Source organism: Mustela nigripes, chromosome 13 (genome assembly GCF_022355385.1).
Source record: "Mustela nigripes isolate SB6536 chromosome 13, MUSNIG.SB6536, whole genome shotgun sequence".
In the NCBI taxonomy this organism is placed as follows: domain Eukaryota; kingdom Metazoa; phylum Chordata; class Mammalia; order Carnivora; family Mustelidae; genus Mustela; species Mustela nigripes.
This window is the reverse complement of record NC_081569.1, coordinates 70195260-70218092: the sequence shown is the minus strand read 5'-3', so window position 1 is coordinate 70218092 and position 22833 is coordinate 70195260. Positions and strand designations below refer to the sequence as shown.

At 39.4% G+C, this 22833-nt stretch overlaps 2 protein-coding genes across 7 annotated transcripts in view; both read left to right on the top strand.

Annotated features, from left to right (window-relative positions):
* Window positions 1–10989, top strand: part of ATOSA (atos homolog A) — a 94407-nt gene extending 83418 nt beyond the window's left edge. For all 4 annotated transcript variants that reach the window (XM_059372853.1, XM_059372855.1, XM_059372854.1 and 1 more), the window contains 3 exons: window positions 4596–4664; window positions 6949–7148; window positions 10400–10989. In XM_059372853.1, the coding sequence (XP_059228836.1) occupies window positions 4596–4664; window positions 6949–7148; window positions 10400–10553 (423 nt within the window). In that variant the 3' untranslated portion in view covers window positions 10554–10989. The remainder of the gene's footprint in view (window positions 1–4595; window positions 4665–6948; window positions 7149–10399) is intronic.
* Window positions 10990–18478: 7489 nt separating this feature from the next.
* ARPP19 (cAMP regulated phosphoprotein 19) overlaps window positions 18479–22833 on the top strand; it is a 21491-nt gene continuing 17136 nt past the window's right edge. The window contains exons 1-2 of one of the 3 annotated variants that reach the window (XM_059372850.1): window positions 18494–18551; window positions 18761–18815. In XM_059372850.1, coding sequence (XP_059228833.1) covers window positions 18771–18815 — 45 coding nt within the window. In that variant the 5' untranslated portion in view covers window positions 18494–18551; window positions 18761–18770. Of the gene's footprint in view, window positions 18552–18597; window positions 18816–22833 lie in introns of those variants that run through there. The other 2 variants (XM_059372851.1, XM_059372848.1) reach the window with 2 other exon arrangements.

Here is a 22833-nt window from a genome sequence, read left to right as displayed (position 1 = left end):
GTGAATTTTTTTTTTAAGATTTTATTTATTTACTTGAGAGAGAGCAAGTGAAAGAGAGCATGAGCAGGGGGAAGAGCAGAAGGAGAGAGAGAAGCAGACTCTTCTACACTGAACAGGGAGCCTGACACTGGGCTCAATTCTAGGACTCTGGGACCGTGACCTGAGCCAAAAACAGGTGCTCAACTGACTGAGCCATCCAGATGTCCCTGAAAATTTTATTTAAGAGCATGACCAGTGTTTCATACTTATATTTAAAAACAACATTGTGGTGTCTGCTCATTTATTCAGGTTTTCTTTCCCCAATAACATTTACAATTATGGATCCATAGTCATAAAGATGCACAACAGTAACTATGATCTAAAACAAAGATCCAGGGGTGCCTGGGTGGCTCAGTTGGTTAAGCGTCTGCCTTTGGCTCAGATCATGATCCTAGCATCCTGGGATCGAGCCCCACATTAGGCTCCTGGCTCAGCAGGGAGTCTGCTTCTCCCTCACCTTCTGCATCTCCCTTTGCTCATGCTCGCTCGCTCATCGCTCTCTCTCTCTCTCTCTGTATCTTTCTGTCTCAAATAAATAAATAAAATCCTTTAAAAAAATAAAAAATAAAACAAAGACCCATTCCTTCATAGACCTGCCCAATTATCACAAAGCCACCTGATATTCATTTACCATGGAAAAATGTATCTACTTTTCCGGTATAATTTAGAAAAAATAACAGCTAATTTTGGATAACCAGTAACATGGAAAGTACAACTGATGTAAGTTTGGTATCAGAATAAATGTATCAGGGCACCTGGGTGGCTCAGTGGGTTAAGCCGCTGCCTTCGGCTCAGGTCATGATCTCAGGGTCCTGGGATCGAGTCCCGCATCGGGCTCTCTGCTCAGCAGGGAGCCTGTTTCCTCCTCTCTCTCTCTGCCTGCCTCTCTGCCTACTTGTGATCTCTCTCTATCAAATAAATAAATAAAAATCTTTAAAAAAAAGAATAAATGTATCATTCTGGAGTGCTTACAATATTAAAATAGAACTATGAAAGGTATCCATCAACAAGTCTCATCAGTTTCACATATTCTATTGATGTTTAATACTGAATGGAAATGTAAAGTCTACAATATTGTAATCTGTCATAATGTACAAAGTCCCCAGTGACTGTTACAATGACTTAGAAACAAGATAAAAGAGCAAATGGCTGGAAATCAGCTCAAGTAAATATCTTTGAGTAAAATTTACAAACAAGAGAGAATTTGGGGACGCCTGGGTGGCTCAGTTGGTTAAGCAGCTGCCTTCGGCTCAGGTCATGATCCCAGCGTCCTGGGATCGAGTCCCACATCAGGCTCCTTGCTCAGCAGGGAGCCTGCTTCTCCCTCTGCCTCTGCCTACCATTCTGTCTGCCTGTGCTTGCTCTCTTCCCCCCTCTCTCTCTGATAAATAAATAAAATCTTTAAAAAAAAAAAGAGAGAGAGAATTTGAACTCTGCTTTTAAAAAACAGACCAGCATTAATCTTTGATTTTAGCTGACATCTAAAACACATAGGATTAAGAGATACAAGGTTTTGTCACTTTGTCTCCAGAAAGTACACACAAATGATTATAGCTTTTGATATGGAAAGGGTATGAATAAGGTTATTGAGTTGGCTTAGTCTGTCCTTTCAGAATCCCTGACTTGCTGTTCTCTGATAATATTCTTCAGTAAACTTACCATTATGTAATTAAATTTTTTCTAGGTTATTTTGTTCATTAGGAATGGGTTCCTTTTGTAAATGACCTAGTTCAAATCTTAGACCACAAATCTTTCCTACTAAATAAAATTAATCTTAATCTTGTTTCTTCAGGGATTCTTTTTTTTTTTTAATTTTTATTTTTTTTAAAGATTTTATTTATTTATTTGACAGAGAGAGATTACAAGTAGGCAGAGAGAGAGAGGAGGAAGCAGGCTCCCTGCTGAGCAGAGAGCCCGATGCGGGACTCGATCCCAGGACCCTGAGATCATGACCTGAGCCGAAGGCAGCGGCTTAACCCACTGAGCCACCCAGGCGCCCTCTTCAGGGATTCTTATTTACATTTTGGTAGTTTAGTATATTTTCAAAAGATTGATCACATTTTGACAAGAAAGTATATATCACAGACCAGCAGATCTGAGACACCTTGGGATCTCTCATCACAAATAACATAGATGACTCATAAACATACAATTTGGCACAAGGACTGAAAATTCTGTCTTTGTGGTATAGAAGTGGTACAGAATTTTTTTCATTAAATAATCACTTACAGATTAGCTCAAAGCCACATAATCTCTCTCCAATTTGAGCGTCAGTGGTAAAAATGCTATCCAACAGCTACATAACAATATTTCACTGTTTAGAAACTATTGAATGGTGGGACCAGGTAAAATGTTCTAAGGAATGTATGCCAGTGGTAAATTCATGGTATGACTTCAATTATCATCATATTAACAGGACCATATATATTATTTTTTATATTTGTAATTCACCAAATTAAGATAAACTTCTTTTAGTTTTACTTATTGCATAGTCTCTATAGCAGAGTAATTTGAGGAGTTTTTTTGTGTGATTTTGACCCAACTTAGTTTACCTTAACCTTCGTATTCCATTCTATAATGCCAGAAAAAAATGTATTTTTCTTCTTTATGTTAAACACTATAATTTTTTATAGGTAGATACATTAATATGGTGACCAACTAAAATAATGAAATTATTAAAATATAACGAATAATAAATTAGTAATAATACTAATGAAATTCCACATAGTTTCCCAATTTTATCTAAAATTCCTAATTTATGAATGCCCCTATTAGTCTTATATTGCTTAGAAATAGTTGTAAATTGTTGGCATATACTCTAAGGTCTTAAAAATATACATACCGTCTTTATAAATTGATTTAGTTACTGTTACCATGTTCTGAAAGCTATTAAAGTTAATAAAGGAATAAAGCTACTAAAGGAAATAAATATAGTCTTTTTTTTTTTTAAGGATTTTATTTATTTATTTGAGAGAGAGAGTGTGTGAGAAGGAGGAGGGTCAGAGGGAGAAGCAGACTCCCCTGCTGAGCAGGGAGCCTGATACGGGACTCCATCCTGGGACTCCAGGATCATGACCTGAGCTGAAGGGACTTGCTTAACCAACTGACCCACCCAGGTGCCCCTAAATACAGTCTTTATGGTAGTTTTTGCCCCACCAGTTCTCTTAAATGTATTTAGGGGAAGGTAGCAAGGAAAATGGTAATGTGTTGCCTATAGCAATGTGATTATAAAGATAGCTATTATTTGGTTATATTCTACTTTCTTTTTCTGGAACTAGGAAGAAGAGGGGCATTATATACCATTGCTTTTTTTCACATAAACAAGATATTAAGAGAGAAATTGTTTAAAGCTTCATTATTGCTTTAATTAGGAATGCAGTTTTTTGATAGGCTGTTTTTCATGCTTTAAATGACCATGTGGTAAATCAGATTAGACAAGAACAACCTATGTCCTTTCAGTGACCATTTCCACGAATATTTCCTAATATTAATGTGTTAATTTAATAGTCTGAGGTTGGCACTTGACTCACATAGCAGAGTCTGGCCCTCCTCTTTATGTTTGCATGCTTTTTTTCACCCTCCAACCCTGGTCTGCCTTACAAATAACAGAGATGTTTGATGGGACAGTCCTGTTTTATATTTACTTCTACTGAAGTTTGACATGTTTTGGCATGTACAATATAAAATGTTAGGATATGAAATGTAGAACATGCAATTATTCTATTTAACTACTTGAAACTGTTACCCCAGTTAAATGAATCAGCCTTCCTTTCTGAAAGCTATCTAAGAATTAAATAGCACAATTAACCACCTCTAGTCATTTGGTCATCTTGCCTATCTAGAAACTTTCACATGTGCAATTCTAACTTTCCTTGTTTTAATTTATGCTTGTTTGCTGTCATTTGGGCTTCTGTAGTGACTAGAACATGCTTCTCAGAAAACTACTTAGTATAGAATGGTAGTACTTCTCAAACTTTAATGTACATATGATATCATCTGGGGGATCTTAAAATACACTTTGATTTGGTAGGTCTAGGGAGAATCATAAATTGTACATTTCTAAGACATTTACAGATGAGTCTGATGATGCTGGTCTGTAGTCAGAAATCCATACATTAATTTAACTCACCGGCTGAAGAATTAACTTCACTGTTGGCTAAGACTTAGACCCGTTTGCCTTCCTGACTTCTTATATGTCCAAAGAACAGTAAATGGATTGCTTCTTCATTTCCATCCTCCCATGTGATAACAAGGGAATAATCCCATTTTCTCCCTTATCTCCCTTTCAGTCAAGGAGCTTCTTATTTCTGGTTTTTATATCTTAATATAAATTTCAAGCAGTGTAATGTTATATATTAATCATTGTAACATCTCCAGGAAGAACAGTAATCCTTTCTGGACCCTCACTGTTCCATACTCAGAATGTACCTATCGATGGGAATATTTTTGCATACAAGTCAAATTCTAAAATGTTAGTAATTACATGGTTTATTATTTTTCATCTTTTATTTACATGTGCATCAGTTTGTACTCAATTTGTCTTCTTTTATTTCAAGGGTGTGATTACTTTAGAGTCCCTTGGTAAAAGGGGTTATCGAGTACCTCCTTCAGGAACAATACAAGTGGTATGTGTTTTATAGCCTACAATTGCAATAATCATTCTCTCACATACATATAGAACTTAGCCCTTTCTCCTGCTACTGCTGCTGCAACAACTTTGGTAAGTAACAGTGGGGCTGCAGCTTTCTTTGGAGTTTCCCTGCTCTGCCCCAGGAATGGCCATGTGGGGACCTTCATAAAAGGAAAGCATAAATAATCTAATGAAGGTGAATGCTTTAGAAAAATAGTATACACCAGTTTACATAACTTGAATAGAGCTATTTTCAGTGTAATTAGAACTAACATTACTAGTGCCTTCTATTTAATATAATTAGCCAGACTGAGATTGACCTATTTCAAAGAAGACAAGAAGACCTCAACTATTAGTAATGCTTTGGCAGGAAACCTTGGAAAATAAAATTATATGATCCCTAGTGTAATAATTTCAAAGTTAATCTAAGATGGTTATTAAAAGTAGAAATGTAGTCTGACAGATATGAGTGCAGAGAAGGCACCCTCTCTTTTGGTCTAGGTGTTGGTCTTGTTTTGGCTCAGGAAAATTCCTCTAGCCCAGAGCAGTCATTCATCATTGGTCTTGCATTCTCAGAAGACTTATTTGTTACCAAGGTCAGTTTGTGATTGAGTTCATCTCCAAGTCAGACCCAGGATAATCCTGCAGGCCCAGAAGTCTTTTTCCAAAGCTGGAGCTTGTAGACTAAAAAGAATCTAATTGATATTTGTTGGTTATAACTCAATAGAGCTGAAATTTAAAGAGGAAAAAAATACCTAGCTAAGTTCCTTACACTCAAGATCTGATCTAATTCAATAAGCCTTCTTAATTGATGTCTTTTGGCCTCATTGTGATCACCAGACCACTTTTACTCATCACCATTGTTCAAATACAGCAAGGGCTCTGTACATTTATTTCCTGTCTCACAGGGATAAAACACAGTACTATGTAATACTTATGTGTGCATATAATGCAGTATATACACATATATAAATTTTACCAAGAAAGAATCACTGCATATTAAAGTAATACTTCTATGTTAAATGCATTTCTTGAATTTAAATGAGTGATAATCTTCTCGTTCTCTCACCTCTGGCTACGTAGTTCGTGTGACAGAGTAGGTCACTGGAAAGCTAGCTATCAGTTGTCATAATAATGACCCAGAGGCAGCATATTCATACCTCTTGTTTGATAACAGCCAACTTTTAAAATGATTAATTTTAAATCTGAAACTTAGGCATGTCTTTCATTCCTTATATAGTTTAATTATGTATAAACATGGTTTGAACTCCTGGATTGCTAGTTGTTGTGGTTCTTGAATGTATTAGCCTTAATCTTAAGACTCACTAGATTTCAAAAGTTGGATCATAATATTGATATATTTCTCATTTTGATTCAGTGAGTGATGTCCAGTGCCACGGATGAGCTTCTGAAAGCATGGGCACCAAGTTACCTATTGATGTGTTGGTAATTTGGTTAAAGTCAGATCAGCAGCTTGGGATCTTGTTTAAAAATTAGTACTTAAAAAAAATAATATTCCTTCAATTATTAATATCCATGTATCAGTTGAATTTAATTCAGTCTTCACTAAGGATACGTATTTTGGTCTATTATGGTATTGGTGATTTTTTAAAAGTTTAGTGTCACTACAGTTTTTGCAATGAATCCAACTGTAAGAACATGAAGTATTATTCATCCTACTTTGTAACTAATAATAATGAACTTTATTTTCTAAACTCAGAAAAATTTCCAAATAAGGGAATTTCTCTTTTTTTGAGAACACATTTTTAATTTTATATAACTATATGTACCTAATATACCAAAAAGTCTAGCTTTACCCAGCTATTTTTAAATTTTTCTATTTACTCACTATTAAAAATGTAAGGAAATTAATATTCTGAGTATTTCGCAGTTGACACACTTTAATAAATCTAATGTTTGAAATAAGTGAACTGGAATGTTTTAATTCAGTAAGGGTGTATTTTGCTTACTTTAGTGGAAGCATTTCTTAAAATCTGAACAAAGAGTAAAAGCTATGTATTACCTAATATGAAATTTGTGGCTAAAAATTTTGATTTGTTACAGGATTTTGTATTATTGGGAAATAAAAATTGAAACTTTTTAAAAAAATTGAATATCATGTCATAAACTTTTAAGATGTTATTAACTTTAATTCCCAAAACTGAATTATATCCACTGGGATTAACTTATAAAAAAAACTATTTTATTATTGGCACAATCATTTTGCATCAAATCAACAAACCACTTTTTAAAGAATAATTTTTATGTTGTTTCTTCAGACCTTATTTAATCCTAATAAGACTGTGGTGAAGATGTTTGTTGTGATATATGACTTACGAGATATGCCAGCCAATCATCAGACATTCCTTCGACAAAGAACTTTTTCTGTACCTGTTAAACAAGAAATGAAGAGAACTGTTAATAAAGAAAACATCCGACATGCAGAAGAACGGTTATTACGCTACCTCATACATCTGAGGTAATGTTTCAAATATATATGAAAGTATGTTACTAAAGAAGAACTTCAAAATTGTTGTCACTTGGACTAGACCAGTATCCTTTGGAATTTGCTTAATTTGGAGACTTTTCATATGCTAAGATGCAGAAAAAACATAGCATATCTTCCTGCAGTCATTGTTACTTGTTGAATTAGGAGAATTTTCATTTATAGCAATGTAATGTAAAATATTTTATATCCAAAAAATGCTCACCTATCTGGGGCAGTGAAACACATTTTGAAACCAATAGAATTATTATATGAACTGCATATGCAGCTCTATATTTTCTAGTGGCCACATTAAAAAAAAGTAGTGAGAGAGAGGAAAGATGAATATATTTTATTTAACTCAACATATCCAAGTGTTAAAATCTGAATATATAATCCACATAAGGGTGTCTGGGTGGCTCAGTGGGTTGTCTCTGCCTTCATTAAGGTCATGATCTCAGGGTCCTGGGAGCAAGCCCCGAATCAGGCTCTCTGCTCAGTGGGGAGCCTGCTTCCTTCTCTCTGCCTGCCTCTCTGCCTGCTTGTGATCTCTCTCTCTGTCGGATAAATTAATAAAATCTTTTAAAAAAATTATGAATGAGGTATTTTTACATCCTTTTATTGTAAATGTTTGAAATTAAATAGAGATTTATAGGAACAGTACAACTCAATGTGAAGTAGCCACATTTTAGGTGCTCAGTAGCTACATGTGGTTAGTGGCTACTGTATTGGGCAGGGAATGTTTTTAACTTTCATTCATTCATTTAACAAGTATTTGTGTGTCAGGTATGCTCCTGGGCACCGGGGAAACAACAGTGTGAAAATCTCTGTTCTCAAAGAGTTTATATTCTAGTAATTCCATCAGAAATAACCTTTTCCTCTGACTTTTGCTACCCAGGTCACAGCACTAGGTTGTGAGAAGCTGTTTGTCGTTGAGGTCCAAGTTGCCAGTATTCTGGGACTAGGTTTTCTGCCCTTAAATCCTAGTGTAGCTCTCAGGCAATGAGCAAATCTATTGGTTAATAGCTGAATAGCCTTCCCCCCTGCCCCAAGATTTTATTTGTTTGACAGCACAAGCAGGGAGAGCAGTAAGCAGAGGGAGAGGGAGAAGCTCTCTTAGCAGAGAGCCCAACATGGGGCTGGATCCCAGGACCCTGGAATCATGACCCGAGCCAAAGGCAGATGCTTAACTGACTGAGCCACCCAGTTGCCCCTGAATAACCTTTTGGTTATAGCTCTGTTGTTAGTAATTTTCTGATGTTATTCATAGTAAGTTCTCAGTCATATCAGTGAGACTAAATCATTTTAGCCTAACTCCCTTGCTCCAAAAGTTGCTATTCCTGAGAAGGAGGCACCTCTCATCCAGGGCCCAGGCAGAAGACCTTTAATCTGCTACTGATGGGGACCACCAGCTATCTTTCAATAGATCTACCTTGTGGTGGTCTAGAATGAATAAAGAGTTGTCCACTCAAGTCTCATACTTGAAAAAGTCTAGTACTGCTTAATTGGTACTTTTGCCTTGGGGTCTTCTGCCTGGTGTTCTGAATCCTGGGGACATGTTAAACTGGCTCAGTGTTTGTTTTGGGGGGAGGGGTGTGGTTTTTCTTTTTTTAAGATTTTTATTTACTTGTTTGACAGAGATCACAAGTAGGCAGAGTTACAGGCAGAGAGAGAGGAAGAAGCAGACTCCCTGCTGAGCAGAGAGCCCGATACAGGGCTCGGTCCCAGGACCCTGGGATCATGACTTGAGCCAAAGGCAGAGGCTTAACCCACAGAGCCAACCAGGAGCCCCTGTGTTGTTTTTTTCTTTTAAGATTTTATTTATTTGACAGACAGAGATCACCAGTAGCCAGAGAGGCAGGCAGAGAAAGAGAGAGAGGGAAGCAGGCTCCCTCCTGAGCAGAGAGCCCGATGTGGGGTTTGATCCCAGGACCCTAAGATCATGACCCAAGCTGAAGGCAGAAGCTCAACCCACTGAGCCACCCAGGTGACTCTGGCTCCATGTTTTTAAACCCTACTCTACACTACCTGTTATGAGCCTGATGGGAAGTGTTATATAGATTGTGGAATAAAAATCTGAAAACAGACTTGGAAGACTTTAAAAAGAGAAATGGTATGAAATAGCAGACTGTAAGAATAGCTCTCAGCCCAATCTAGATAAGATTCAACTCTCTACACTTCGATTTGATACCATTTCTTCTGAAGTTTCACCACCATAGCACAATATTCACTAAGATAAACCACCCCAGCCTTTATAATCCCCACATAGTGATCAGATACTTTAAATGCTGTAAAGAAACTTCTTTGGGAAGTATACCACTTATGTATGAGTATGTTCTACTTGCTAAAGGTCTCAGTTTGCTCCTTCAGATTAAAAAGGTAAAAAATACTTCAGGCAGAATGGAAGAGTAAGCTGACATTTGGCTCACATACAACTGACCACCAGATGTTTCAGCTAATTTAGGAGTAAAATTCAGAGACCCATAGAGTATTTCTGCTATGCAAAGGGAAAATGAGAGAGATTAGCAATAAAGAGTATGTGTGTATGCTTGACTAGCTTCCAGACAAGTTTATAGGACAAAAGACTCCAGCCCCTGTATTATGTCATAGATACTAGCAGGGTATCGTCACAGTTCCATACACAGTTGTGATACCGCTTTCATTTCACTACAAACTTTTGTCTTTTTAATGATGTTTAGGCTTTATTTAGCTACTAGCCATTACTAATGATAGCAATAATTCCGCTATACTTGATTATTTTCTGTTGTGACTTTTCAAGTTTGGAATCCTTTTTAATGTACTCAAAATTGGGAGAGGGCAAGTTATGTGAAATGGATGTGACTAGAAGATGCTAGAACTGCAGAGCCCAAATGTAGTGTGATTGACTAACATGAACTGAAACTTGACACTGTAGGTGAGGGAAGGTGCATGTGTTACTGTGTCAGGGATGAAAGTAAGATGGTATGGGAAACAAGCTTTACAGAAAGAAGCGCCTCTGATCATATGAGGAGGAAAGGGAGTGTCGATTGTTCAGGTAGTGAATAATAAGGGGGAAACACTTAACTAGGAACTAGCAGCACAAACTTCGGCAATAGGAGGCTAAATAAATATCTTGTTAAAGAGTCATTCTTAATATTGTAGCAAGACTAATTCTTCCTGCTTTCAAAATTCAAATCCTCAAGTTTGTTTGTTTTAAAAACTCAGTGCCTACAATGTTGCATCTTTCTGTTTGCTTGTCTGTATAGGTTCCAGAGTTCTAAATCTGGAAAGATCTACCTCCATAGAGATGTACGGCTCCTGTTCTCAAGAAAGTCAATGGAAGTTGATAGTGGTGCTGCGTATGAACTCAAATCTTACACTGAATCGCCAACAAACCCTCAGTTTTCACCAAGATGTTGATAAGGAGTGACAATTTAAAGTATTCGCTCAGTACCCAAGTTGGAAAGTAAAAATTAGCGTAGAACGGAGTGTACCAATTAACAACCAGGAGAGTGGATCCTCTCCTGTTATCCTGGACCAGTTTTTATTAAAGGATTCCTGGAATGAGATCCACATATTCCAAGTAGACTGGAAACACTCATGTCCTAATAAGCCTTTTTGTACTGTTGAAACCACTTCATTGGACGTGTTGCAATAGCAAACCACCCCCCCATCCAGTTAGATTAGTGTTGACACATTTTATTTCTCAGTTATTTAATATTTAATGTTTTCCTTAATACTCAAGTGATGTTTGTCTCTAGTGTTCTAATGTAGCACAAATCCTATGTAAAATCATACTATGTATTTTTGACATTAATGTTGAAATCCAAAATATATGCACAAATCTTTAATTTTGTGTGATGTGTTTTAAGTACTATTCATTTAATTTATTGAAAATGAGAATGAAATGTTGAGCTTCTTTAAGATTAACGCACTATGCAAGCATGTGTACTTTTTATATCTCCCAGCTCTAGTTTTCACCCCATCCAGGTTGCTGTAGTCCTTTAACATGCTGTTTTGGCAGTGCAACGTGGACTAAGCTGCTTCACATTCCCTTTGCAAGTTCAAATCATTACGCCCATTGATACTCCTTCTAGAACTCCTTATCCCTAAAACAGTTCTATTTTTCCTTAATTACTACTGCAGAGGCTTTACATTAAATTGCTGTCCCATGCTAGATAACTTTTGCAAATTGTTAAAAAGAATATGTACTTTGAAAGTAAATTAGTATTTATATTGTAAATATACGCAAAAAACAAAGAAATGTGTATTTGGCTTTTATTTTTAGATGAGACATTCATGTGATTGAGTGATTTCTGGTAGCCATCAGACAGTTTCCATTCTAGCTTTATTGCAGACGAGAGGAGAGGGAAGTTGTCTTGAGCTTCTTCCCCAAGGAAATTTACCACTTTTTAAAAAGTTTTTATTTATTTATTTTGGAGAGAATAAGCAGGGAGGAAGGGGGGGGGGCAGACCCCCTGCTGAGCAGGAAGCCCGATATTGCTCAGTCCCAGGACATGGAGATCATGGCCCGAGCCAAAGGCAGATGCTTAACTGACTGAACCACCCAGGCGCCCCAAATTTATCACTTTCTTGCTCAGGGTCACAATGGAAGGAAGGCATTTGGCAGTAGGAAAACTCCTAAGCAAGGGAACTTGGCTGAGTGCAGCAAAAGCCCTCCCTTCATCCCCCTTAGAAAAGTGGTTTTAGATGTTTGTGCACTGACAATGGACAATAGGAGATCAGATAACAAGGCACACATAAAATACCAACAGGGCACCTGGGTGGCTCAGTTGGTTAAGCATCTGCCTATTGGTTTCCATGATTTCATGTGGCTTAGGTCAGCATCTCATGGTTGAGAGATTGAGCCCCTCATTGGGCCCTGTGCTCAGCACAGGGAGTCTGAAGATTCTCTCCCTCTGCCTCTCCTCCCACACATGCGTGCACATGCTCACTCACTTTCAAATAAATCTTTAAAATAAAATACCAGCTAAGAAAAAAGTCTATTGGTATTCCATAAAGCTTAAAAAAAAACGTTGTCAATGGCACAAATTTGTGAAGATTTATTCTTAATTTTCAGACCATGGAAGCAACATGGAATTAGGACCCAGAACATTTGGACTGTAGTCCCAGCTCTAATATTATCTAATAGGACTGACTCCAGGAATTCTCTAAACTTTTTCTGGATCTGTGTGATCGAGAAAATGGGGTGAGAATATTGATAATATGCCTGCTTGTATTCTGTCATCTGATTGTTGGAATCAATATTCTAATATATGTATCTTGATTTCTTATACATTGGCCTAAGTAAATATTGGTAATTCTATATAAAACCTGGAAAAAACATCAAGCATTCAAACTATCAAAATACCTTTTTAAAAATTATTATTGTTTCTTTGACCTCTCTAGTAATCCAAAAATTAGTGATGTATGTTGTATGCAGGTGTCTTTTTACGTGGATACCTCACTGTAACCTTTCTAGAATTATTTCTAATAACATGGTTTTCCATGTTTCTGGGCATTTTTTTCCTTTTGTAAGATTTATTTGAGAGAGAGAGAGAGAGAGAGAGAGTGTGTGTGTGCGCATGCGCGCACGTGCACGAAGGGAAGAACAGAGGGAGAAGCAGACTCCCCGCTGAGAAGGGAGCCCCATGTGGGGCTCAATCCCAGGACCCTGGGATCATGACCCGAGCCAAAGGCAGATGCTTGATCAGCTGAGTCACTCGGGTTCCCCTTTTATGGGCATTTTAAAGAAAATCTTAAGATGACTGAAACCTAGGTGCATCCTGTGCTCTTGCTGCAAGTTTGTGCAAGGGAATCGTACTGAAATTTTGTCCCTCTTTTTAGGGCCTCTTATGCCTACATTGTTTTTTCCAATTGAGATATGGTCACCCAGCACCTGTCTGCTCTCACTTGCCCTGGCACTATGTCTAACATATTAGTTGTTTTCCCCACCCTTCTGTCACAAGCCGAGACTTGACCACACTTTCCTGCTTCTTCCTCTCCCTCTGACACTTTCCCATTCCACTCCTACCCCCATCCCCAACTTCTCTCTCTCAAATGAAAGTCTTTAAAAAATAAATAAAAAATAAAAAGATTCCCTCCTGCCATTTTCCCCCATCAGAACTTTGTCGTTTCCAGAACAAAAGGAAAACCTTTCTCTTCCAAGGCTTCATTCTAAGGATTCCTACTCTTTGCTAATTAGTTTTGTGAATGAAGCAGTGACTCTTTATCAAACTTAAAAGATTGATGCAATACATGTTCATTATCAGATTTTTTCACATTACTTAATTATGTAAAATAACTATGTAAGTCCCTTTCTCTGTTCACCCTTTCAGCTATAACTTTATAGAGGTGGTCACTGTGAAATCTTGATATTTGACACTCCTTGTGGTCTACTACACCTAGAAATACAGTGTCAGTCTAGATGGGAAGAAGGCTTTTCATCATGGTAGGAATTCATTCTCAATTCCTAAAATTATATATGCATTGGAATTGGCCCATTCTACTCTATCATGGATTATCTATGAGAAAGATATCCTCTCTCAAAATTTTTATTGTAGTAGTTTGTGAGATATTTATTTTAAACTTGGACCCTCGGAGGAGGAAGAAAACATATGAATGCCTACTGTGAATGTACCAGTCAATGTAAACAATTTATATGTTATTTAATACTTAAAGCCATACTGCAGAGAGTATAAATCTATTCTATAATGAAAGAAAAGGAAGCTTGAAGAGCTTGCCCAAGGTCTCACTGTTAGAAGACTCAGGATTCAAATCTGAGTTAAAGCTTGTATTTTCCGTTCTACTACTCTGGAATTTTGCCTCTTTCTTCATTCTCTTTCCACTAAAAATTACAGTCTGGCATAAAACATACATTCATCAGGGTACCTTGGGTGGCTCAGTGGGTTAGGGCCTCTGCCTTCGACTTGGGTCATGATCCCAGGGTCCTCGGATCAAGCCCCGAATTGGGCTCTCTGCTCAGCGGGGAGCCTGCTTCCTCCTCTCTCTCTCTCTCTCTCTCTCTCTCTCTCTCTGCCTGCCTCTCTGCCTACTTGTGATCTCTGTCACAGATAAAATCTTTAAAAAAATAAAATAAAATACACTTTCATCAATATCCTTGGCAATAAAGTGTGTAAGTTGTGTGATGAGTGAGATATATAAGGCAATGCCTATTGATCATTAGGGGAAAAAAGACTTAAAAAAAAAAAAAAAGATTTGGGATTCCTGGGTGGCTCAGTCATTAAGCATCTCCCTTTGGCTCAGGTCATGATATTAGGGTCCTGGGATTGAGCTCTGCATTGGGCTTCCCGATCGGCAGGAAGCCTGCTTCTCCATCTCCCACTCCCCCTGCTTGTGTTCCTTCTGTTGCTGTCTCTCTCTGTCAAATAAATAAAATCTTTTATAAAAAAGGACTTTAGGGAGAAGTGTCCTAAAGCTACTCAGAGGCCATTCAACTTAGTATACAGTCAGAAAGCATGCAAATAAAGTTGAGGGAAATTTTAGGTACCCATTGTGGTAAATATTTTAAGAGATTTTATTTTTGAGAGAGAGAGCAGGTTGGGGAGTTGGAGTAGAGGGAAAGGGAGAGAGAGAATCTCAAGCAGCCTCCATGCCGATTGAGCAGCGGAGAGCCCAATGTGGGGCTCAATCCCACAACCCCAAAATCAAGAGTCAGATACCCAAACGACTGAGCCACCCAGGCACCTCATTTTAAGAAATTTTAAAGGTTTAAAGTTTGTGGTGTCTCTTCCAGACCCCACCGTTCATCATTCTTTTCAACTCATTCAAAATTTTCCTGTTTGTACTTTTAATTCATATAAAGAACTGTCATCTTAGTCCTTAGAGAAGTGGCATCCACCAGTTTCTAGGTTCCATTTCTGACACTGAAGTTTTTGAAACTGCTCTCTCTTTACAGTTAACTGACCTTACTCAGGTAATGTTTATTCCCTGGGCTTAGCTCACAGAAGTCACCATTTATATTCAGGGTTTTGGCTTTCTTTATCTCACTTGGCTTCCTGAGTTGATCTTCCAGACTCTTCCTCTATCTTCCTTTCATAAATGTATTCTGTTCTTGGGGTGCCTGGCTGGCTCTATCGGTGGAGTGTGCAACTCTTGAAATTGGGGTTGTGAGTTTGAGCCCCACATTGGGTATAGAGATTACTTAAAAATAAAATCTTTTAAAAAAGTAAGCCGGTGCCGCTGCCACTGCAACTAAGATGGCCAGGAGACTCAGTCTTCCTCAATGATGCTTGGATCAGGGGGCCAAGTGCTGGTTGCGTCCTTCACCATGGCAGGGGGGCACACTACAATTCTGTCCACCCTCAGCCCCTTCACCAAAAACAACACCATGATCAACCAGGCCACACCCTACAACTATCCAGTGCCCCTCTGAGATGATGGGGACATACCTGACACACCCAGGTCTCTAGCTTGGAATGGCTGAAGAAATTGTGAGCACCTCTGGTGGCATGGAGAAGGCTCCTTCCCTGGTGGACAATACAAATGTGAAAAGCTACTCCAGGGGGAAAAATGTATACTTGCTACAATATCAGCAATGGTGCAGGTGGATTTCCTCTTTCAGCTGCTTGAGGAATGGTTGGGGTGGGACATTATCTCCTGTACTCCTACAAACTCTTGAGCTAGGGCACCTACACCTCTAAAAGACCACTGATCTTTTTGAAGCTTTTATACACTTACCAAGTTTCAAGCCTGAAAAGTCTTGTGCATGTGTGGATCAGAATCACCAGGGGGAGCTTTGATTAAACAAAAATACTTGAACCTTGCCGCATACCTAACGAAAATCTGTTAATAGGGTTTCTCAGTGATTCTCGTTCCTGTGGGTAATTTAATTAAAATTAAATAAAATTCAAAATTCAGTTTCTCAATTGCACTAGTCACATCTCAAATGATTGGTAGTCAAATTAGAGTCATTGTTTTTTTGTGGGGTTTTTTGGTATTTTTTAGATGGGGGTAGTGGCAGAGGGAGAGAGAATCTTAAGTAGGCATCATGAGCTGAGCAGAAATCAAGAACTGAACACTTGGGGCACCTGGGTGGCACAGTCAATTAAGCATCTGCCTTCAGCTCAGGTCATGATCCCAGAGTCCCAGGACTGAGTCCATCCAGGGCTTAAGCCCTGCCTGGGGCTCCCTGCTCATTGGAGAGTCTGCTTCTCCCTCTGCCTCTCATTCTGCACAATGCGCAGCACTGTTTGTTTGTTTGTAAACAAACAAACAAAAAAGGGAGTCAGACAACTTAACCTCCTGAGCCACCCAGGCGGCCCTGATCCTTGTTTTTTGTTTTTTGTTTTTGTTTTTAATGTATGCTCTATGCCCAGCATGGAGCCCAACACAGGGCTTGAACTCAAGACCATGAGATCAAGATCGGAGCTGAGATCAAGAGTTGGAGACTCAACCAACTGAAACACCCAGGTGCTCCTGACTAGTGACAATTGTATTGGTTAGCAGAGATACAGAGTTATTTCCATGATAGAAAGTTCTATTGGACAGCCCTGGCCTGGAATATATAGATAGCACCTAAATCTATGAAGTAGAAGTGATCTGGAGAGTGTAAAACTTGAAAAAGAAGGGGATCCAAAGACAGAATTGTTAGAAAGGTAGAGACTCAACAAAGGAGATTAAGAAGGAATGGCCAGAGAAGTATCTTAGAGGTCATTGTTGATCAGAGTGCGATTTTAAACATTAAGGTACATGGTTAAGGATGCCGAAGAGTGATAGCTGGGGAAGGATGGCTTCTCGGGTCTCCACAATGTGGCACTGACCTTTGTAAATTTTCCATTGACCAAAGTCTGCCTCCCAGAAATTCAAACTTGCCCTCATGTGTGTGTCACTATCTTTCAGAAAGAGAATCTCTTTATCCAAGATCACACATACTGATTTTTTTTTTTTTACATAGTGGTCTCAGATTTTAACTCAAGCTCACAAATACATTGATACAAGATATATTCCAGAATGCTAATTTATTAATGAAAATACAACTGTTGGATGTTTCACTTAGCTTAACTAGTGCATTATCCTTTCTTCCTATAGCTCTGTAGGAAAAAAAGGCAAATTTTCAGTAAGTTACTTTGCAATTATGGAAAGAGAACCAAGAGTTGATCTTAAGAAGTTTCTCAGTTGGCCCAGCTCAAAACACTCTCAAACGATATCTTCCTCAAAGAGCTGGCCTCTTGAACTCTTGTATTCTAAGTACTTGCTTGCCTGACAAACATCTTCCTTCTTTTCTCCAAAAAACTGCAGTATAAGATTTTGTTTCTCTGGTTGCAATCCCAGTGCAATTCTCCCAGAGTGAAATTCTTCCTAGGAAACTCTGGCTGAACGTTTTGATAGTTTCCAAACTCGCGCAGAATTGCATTCATCATCTGTTGCAGTCTACCAGTTTAACTCTTGGAGGGCAACCTAATTTCCAGGTTTCTGAGAGACACTTCACAGAAAGGACCCTGTATAGTATTGCCGGTAGCTATTCAGATGTCAATTAGAATGAGGATTAAAGTTAAAGTCAACGGATACGGTAATTAAGAAAGTCATGGATGGGGGCGCCTGGGTGGCTCAGTGGGTTAAGCCGCTGCTTTCGGCTCAGGTCGTGATCTCAGGGTCCTGGGATCGAGTCCCGCATCAGGCTCTCTGCTCAGCGGGGAGCCTGCTTCCTTCTCTCTCTCTCTCTCTGCCTACTTGTGATCTCTCTCTGTCAAATAAATAAATAAATAAAATCTTAAAAAAAAAAGAAAGAAAGAAAGTCATGGATGAGTTTGGTGCCAGGGGTTTCCATAAAGTTGTGGGAGTGGACTCCCGGGAGTAGACAAATAAATGGAATTTTAATTCCTTCATTAGATATTTATTGAACATCTAGGACATGCTGGGCTCTGGGAGTAAAATATGAGCAACTATGGACGAGGTCCCTGCCCTGATGCGGCTTCTCTGAGCAGGAAAGGTGACATCAATACAGTAATCATAACAATTAATGTCTAATGATACAGTGTGTGTTGCTGGGGAGCTATACAGAGATGTGACCCGACCTCATGTTAGGAGCTCGAAAAAAAAAAGCCAGAGGCGATGACGCAGAAGGGGGATGTGAACGATGAATATGGTTAAGTAGGCAAAGCGGAGCGGGGAGACTTGTTAAAGGAAGCAGCACAGAGCTCTGGAGCGCCCAAAAGAAAATATGCTTGGCTACAGTGCAGAGAGCGAGTAAGAGAGTCGAGGCGGGCGCGTCCGGAAAAGTAGAAATAACAAAGCTTCTGGAACAGGTCGAAAAGGGTGGGGAGTGGTGGCTCCACTTATAAACTACAATTCCCAGGAAGCATCGGGCCCGACGGATGTAACGTGAGGCGCGAGCCGCGACCTTTGAAGGAAGAGAGGAAGTGCTTCTGTGTCGCAGAGCCGGAGGAGAGGGGTCAGGTAGGTAGGGGCGCGGCGCGGGAGGGGCGGCCGGCCCGCGCTGGCCGCAGTCGCCGGGGGCTGAGCGCGGCGAGGCTCGGTGTCGTCATAAGGCGCCGGCCATTTTCGCGGGCGCTCGGAGAGCGGGGGCGGGCGGGCCTGAGGCGGTGCGGCGGCCGGGCGGCCTCGGCCACCCGGAAATCGCATCTTCTCCCGGCGTCTCGTTGCAGAGGGAGCAGTATGTCCGCGGAAGTCCCTGAGGCAGCCTCCGCGGAGGAGCAGAAGGTGAGTGAGTGTGCACGGGGAGCGGCGCCTGCGGCTCGGGAGGCCCAGAGGCGAGGTTGCCGGGGGCCGGGCCTGCCGGGCGGCCTGCTCTCGCCGCGTGCCGGGGTCGCGTCCGGAGTGGGCTCGGGGCGCCTGGAGCGGAGAGCGGGAGGAGTCAGTGATCCTCGGCCGGCCCGGCCGTGCTCTCTCCCACGTCGGCTGCCGGCGGGAGCTGTGGTGCCTGCACCAGCGTGGTGGGAGTTTGAACACTGGCCACGTCCTCGCTGAAGGCCGGCCTCTCCTAGCGCCTCGGTGTATCGCGGTTTTTCTTAGGCGCGACTACACAGACGAGCAGTTTCTTGGGCGTGGAACCCAAGTTTCTCCGTGAGCTTCACTTTGCGTAGGAAGTTTTATTTGTCCCTGGGAGAACTAACTCTCCCAACTGCTGGTATTGTCCGCATGCTTTTAACTCCTAAGGCGGCGTCTCTTGTTGGGGCGGTGAGGTAGACCCGGGCGGGCGTTTCAGTTCCAGTCTTCGTCGGCCGTGTAACCTTGATCGGTGGCTCAGCTCCTTAGTTTTCAGTCTCCTCATCGGTAAAGTAAGAATAATCGTACTTCCTGTGGTGGTTGTGAGGCTTAAAGGACGTAGGTAACAAAGATTTGGCGCCGGTTCTGCGCAGAAATGTGAGCCACTGGGATCTGCATGTGGCACGGGACTGAAAATCAAAAGCTTGAATTTTAAAAGATTCTTACCAACTGGGTTGGTCTGGGTTTTCGTAGAAATAGGAATGTTTTGTAAGCTCATTGGCAGTATTGAAGGAAAATATGCCACAAATCAGTATAATTCCAATTATCAATATTAAGCCTTTCTCGTTTATCTATGCTAGTTTTTAACCTCTTCCACCATCATTATTTCTGCTGCCCTACCCTCCTAGGTACTTGCAGCTGGCAAGGCCTATGATATCTTGTTTCTTAAATTGTTTATGGAAAGTTACCAGCACTTTTTCTTGAAAAATCAGAGGCGTTATCATAAATAGATTTGGCCTAATGCTTGGACTTTGGAAGGGCTTCTGCTTAGTGTTCTTCTACCCATGATCCTAATCGAAATTTGGAAATTTGATTTAGTGTATTAGTGTTCTAAACCCATGCAGTATGTTCTTAATCATACTAACTTTTCTTCAGTTGGATAGTTTTGTTATATTGTAAGTATTTTTTTAAAACGAAAATAATACCATAAGTAATAGGCCAAGTTATGATGTTGTTCGGGAATATTCCAATGAAAATTATGTTGGAAATTTTTTACACTTAACAAAACATGGCAAAAAAATGTACATATATCTTTCACACACACACACACAAAATATATATATAGAGAGAGAGAGAATTGAAAGATTACAGTCTTAACTGTAAAATGAAGTGTCAGTTATTAACTGAAAAGTATTTATTGTGCTGTTCATAATTGGTTGGGATTTCAGAACTCAGAAAAAAAATACAAACTGTGTCTGTGCTATCTTGTTCTAAACACTGAAATCAACCTCAGTTTTGACTTCTCATGTACAGCAGTGTGCGGTGTAATTTTCTTTTACAAGATTTGTTAGTGTGCTGCCAGAGTGTAAAGTGTTGATTTCTACAGTGTAAATGCTTTTACTTGGAACAGCCTAATATTCTGTCCCTGACAGTATTAAACATGTCTTGAATGTTTTCTCTTCATGAATATCTACATTAAAAATTTAATTCAAGTCCTTTGGTTTTAGGGCTGCTGTCATTACCAAAGTGTGTGGGTAATATAATGTCTCTTCTTGAATTAGGGATTGGCTGTAGATGTTAAGTGCCTGTAGCATGGATACCATCCCTAAACACGAGGAGAATGTGCAGAGTCACTTCTGTGTTCATATGGGCCAAATCACCTGTTTCTTCTATTTGGAAGAATAGTTAGATGACCTAAAAAATCGGATTATTCTCTAGGTACCCAGTTGACCTTTCAATTAAAGTCAAAGTATTCAGCTAAAATACTTTTTTAGTTTTATGGTATGTTAGCCTATTGCCTCTGAAAAATTAAGATAAAGAGATGAGCCTTATGGAGTTAAAAGCTAAGTCACTATTTCTCTGAGTGCTCCTTGTTAAGCGAAGAAAACTGTATAGACCACTGTTTTTTTATTGGGATATTAAATAAATATGTACAAACATGAAAATAAGTATAAACATCTCTTTAACATTCCTTTAAAATTAAAGTTGGCACCTGAAAGACTCAGTTGGTGGAGAATGTAGCCTTTGATCTCGGGATCGTGAGTTGGAGCCCCACACTGGACATAGAAATTACTTTAAAAACTTTTTAAAATTAAAACAATTAAATACAGACAAAATTTGTGTAAATTATTAATTCATTGTGGCATTGTATTTTGCTGAAAGGAAACTTCCAATGTATTGAGAATGTGGTAGCAATTCTTAAAGTGCAGGAACTCTTTGAATATGGCAAGTTAATGGTCCCCTGGTCATATGATTACTCAGTTCTCCTTTTTAAAGACTAATCTGTGTGATCATTTAACCCTCAGGTTAGAAAAACATATTTTAAATTCAGCTCTGTTCTTTTCTCATCTTGGACAGAGTACTGCTTAGTCTCCTCATAAATGAAAGCTCAGATGAAACTCATATAGCACTTAGATATGAGATGGCAATTCAGATGTGCTAGTGTATGATTATATATCTTTTCTTCTAGATTATCACTGAAGTGTAAACAAAATATTAAAAAAAATTTAGTGGAGACCTCTTAGATCTGTCACCTGTGAATTCCACTTTGAATAACACTAAGCACAGTCAACTGGTGTGTGCTCTTGTCCTATGGTGAGAAGAGGCATGTGGAGACATAAAACATGTAATTGTGTTTTCATTGTGAGCATAAAGCAGGGACCTTCCTTTATTTTTTTCCCATAGTATCTGTCTTACCTGATTGATTCCATTCATTTCATTTTTCAGAAAATGTTGGTTGAATGAAATTTCTCAGAAATTTTCAGTTGAAACCATTGTCAAAGTACTTTATCAGTACAGATGACAGTGTTTGTACTGCAATTTAAAAAGGGGAGGGATAGACTATAGTCCTATAAAAGCCTTTTTAAACCCACTTACGAAATCTGAATGAAAGTAGAGGAGTGTGTGTGTGTGTGTGTGTGTATACATATATATATGTTATATATTATGGTCCTTAAGTTTTTTGTTTTGTTTTTTTTTTTTTTTAAGATTTTATTTATTTATTTATTTGACAGAGAGAAATCACAAGTAGATGGAGAGGCAGACAGAGAGAGACAGAGGGAAGCAGGCTCCCCGCTGAGCAGAGAGCCCGATGCGGGACTCGATCCCAGCACCCTGAGATCACGACCCGAGCCGAAGGCAGCGTCCCAAACCACTGAGCCACCCAGGCGCCCCGGTCCTTAAGTTTTTTATAAAAGATCTCAATAGCAGGTTTTCTAGAGATGTTATTACAAGAGTCATCAAATTAAGTTAGTAAGATGTCTTGGAGGAAGCTAACTCAAGTAGAGCTCTCAATTAAAATAATTTTGTCGGGGCGCCTGGGTGGCTCAGTGGGTTAAGCTGCTGCCTTCGGCTCAGGTCATGATCTCAGGGTCCTGGGATCGAGTCCCACATCGGGCTCTCTGCTCGGCAGGGAGCCTGCTTCCCTCTCTCTCTCTGCCTGCCTCTCCATCTACTTGTGATTTCTCTCTGTCAAATAAATAAATAAAATCTTTAAAAAAATAATAAAAATAAAATAATTTTGTCAGTTTCTATCTTTTTTAAGATTTATTTATTTATTTGACAGCGAGAGAGGGAACACAAGCAGGCCTCCTACTAAGCAAGGAGCCTATGTGGGACTTGATCCCAGGACTATGGGATCATGACCTGAGCATAAGGTAGAAGCTTAACAACTGAGCCACTCAAGCATCCCCTTTTGTTTTGTCAGTTTAAAAGATAATGCTTGGCTGGATACCTGGGTGGCTCAGTCGGTTAAAATAAAATCTTTTTTTTTTTTTTTTTTTTTTTTTTTTTT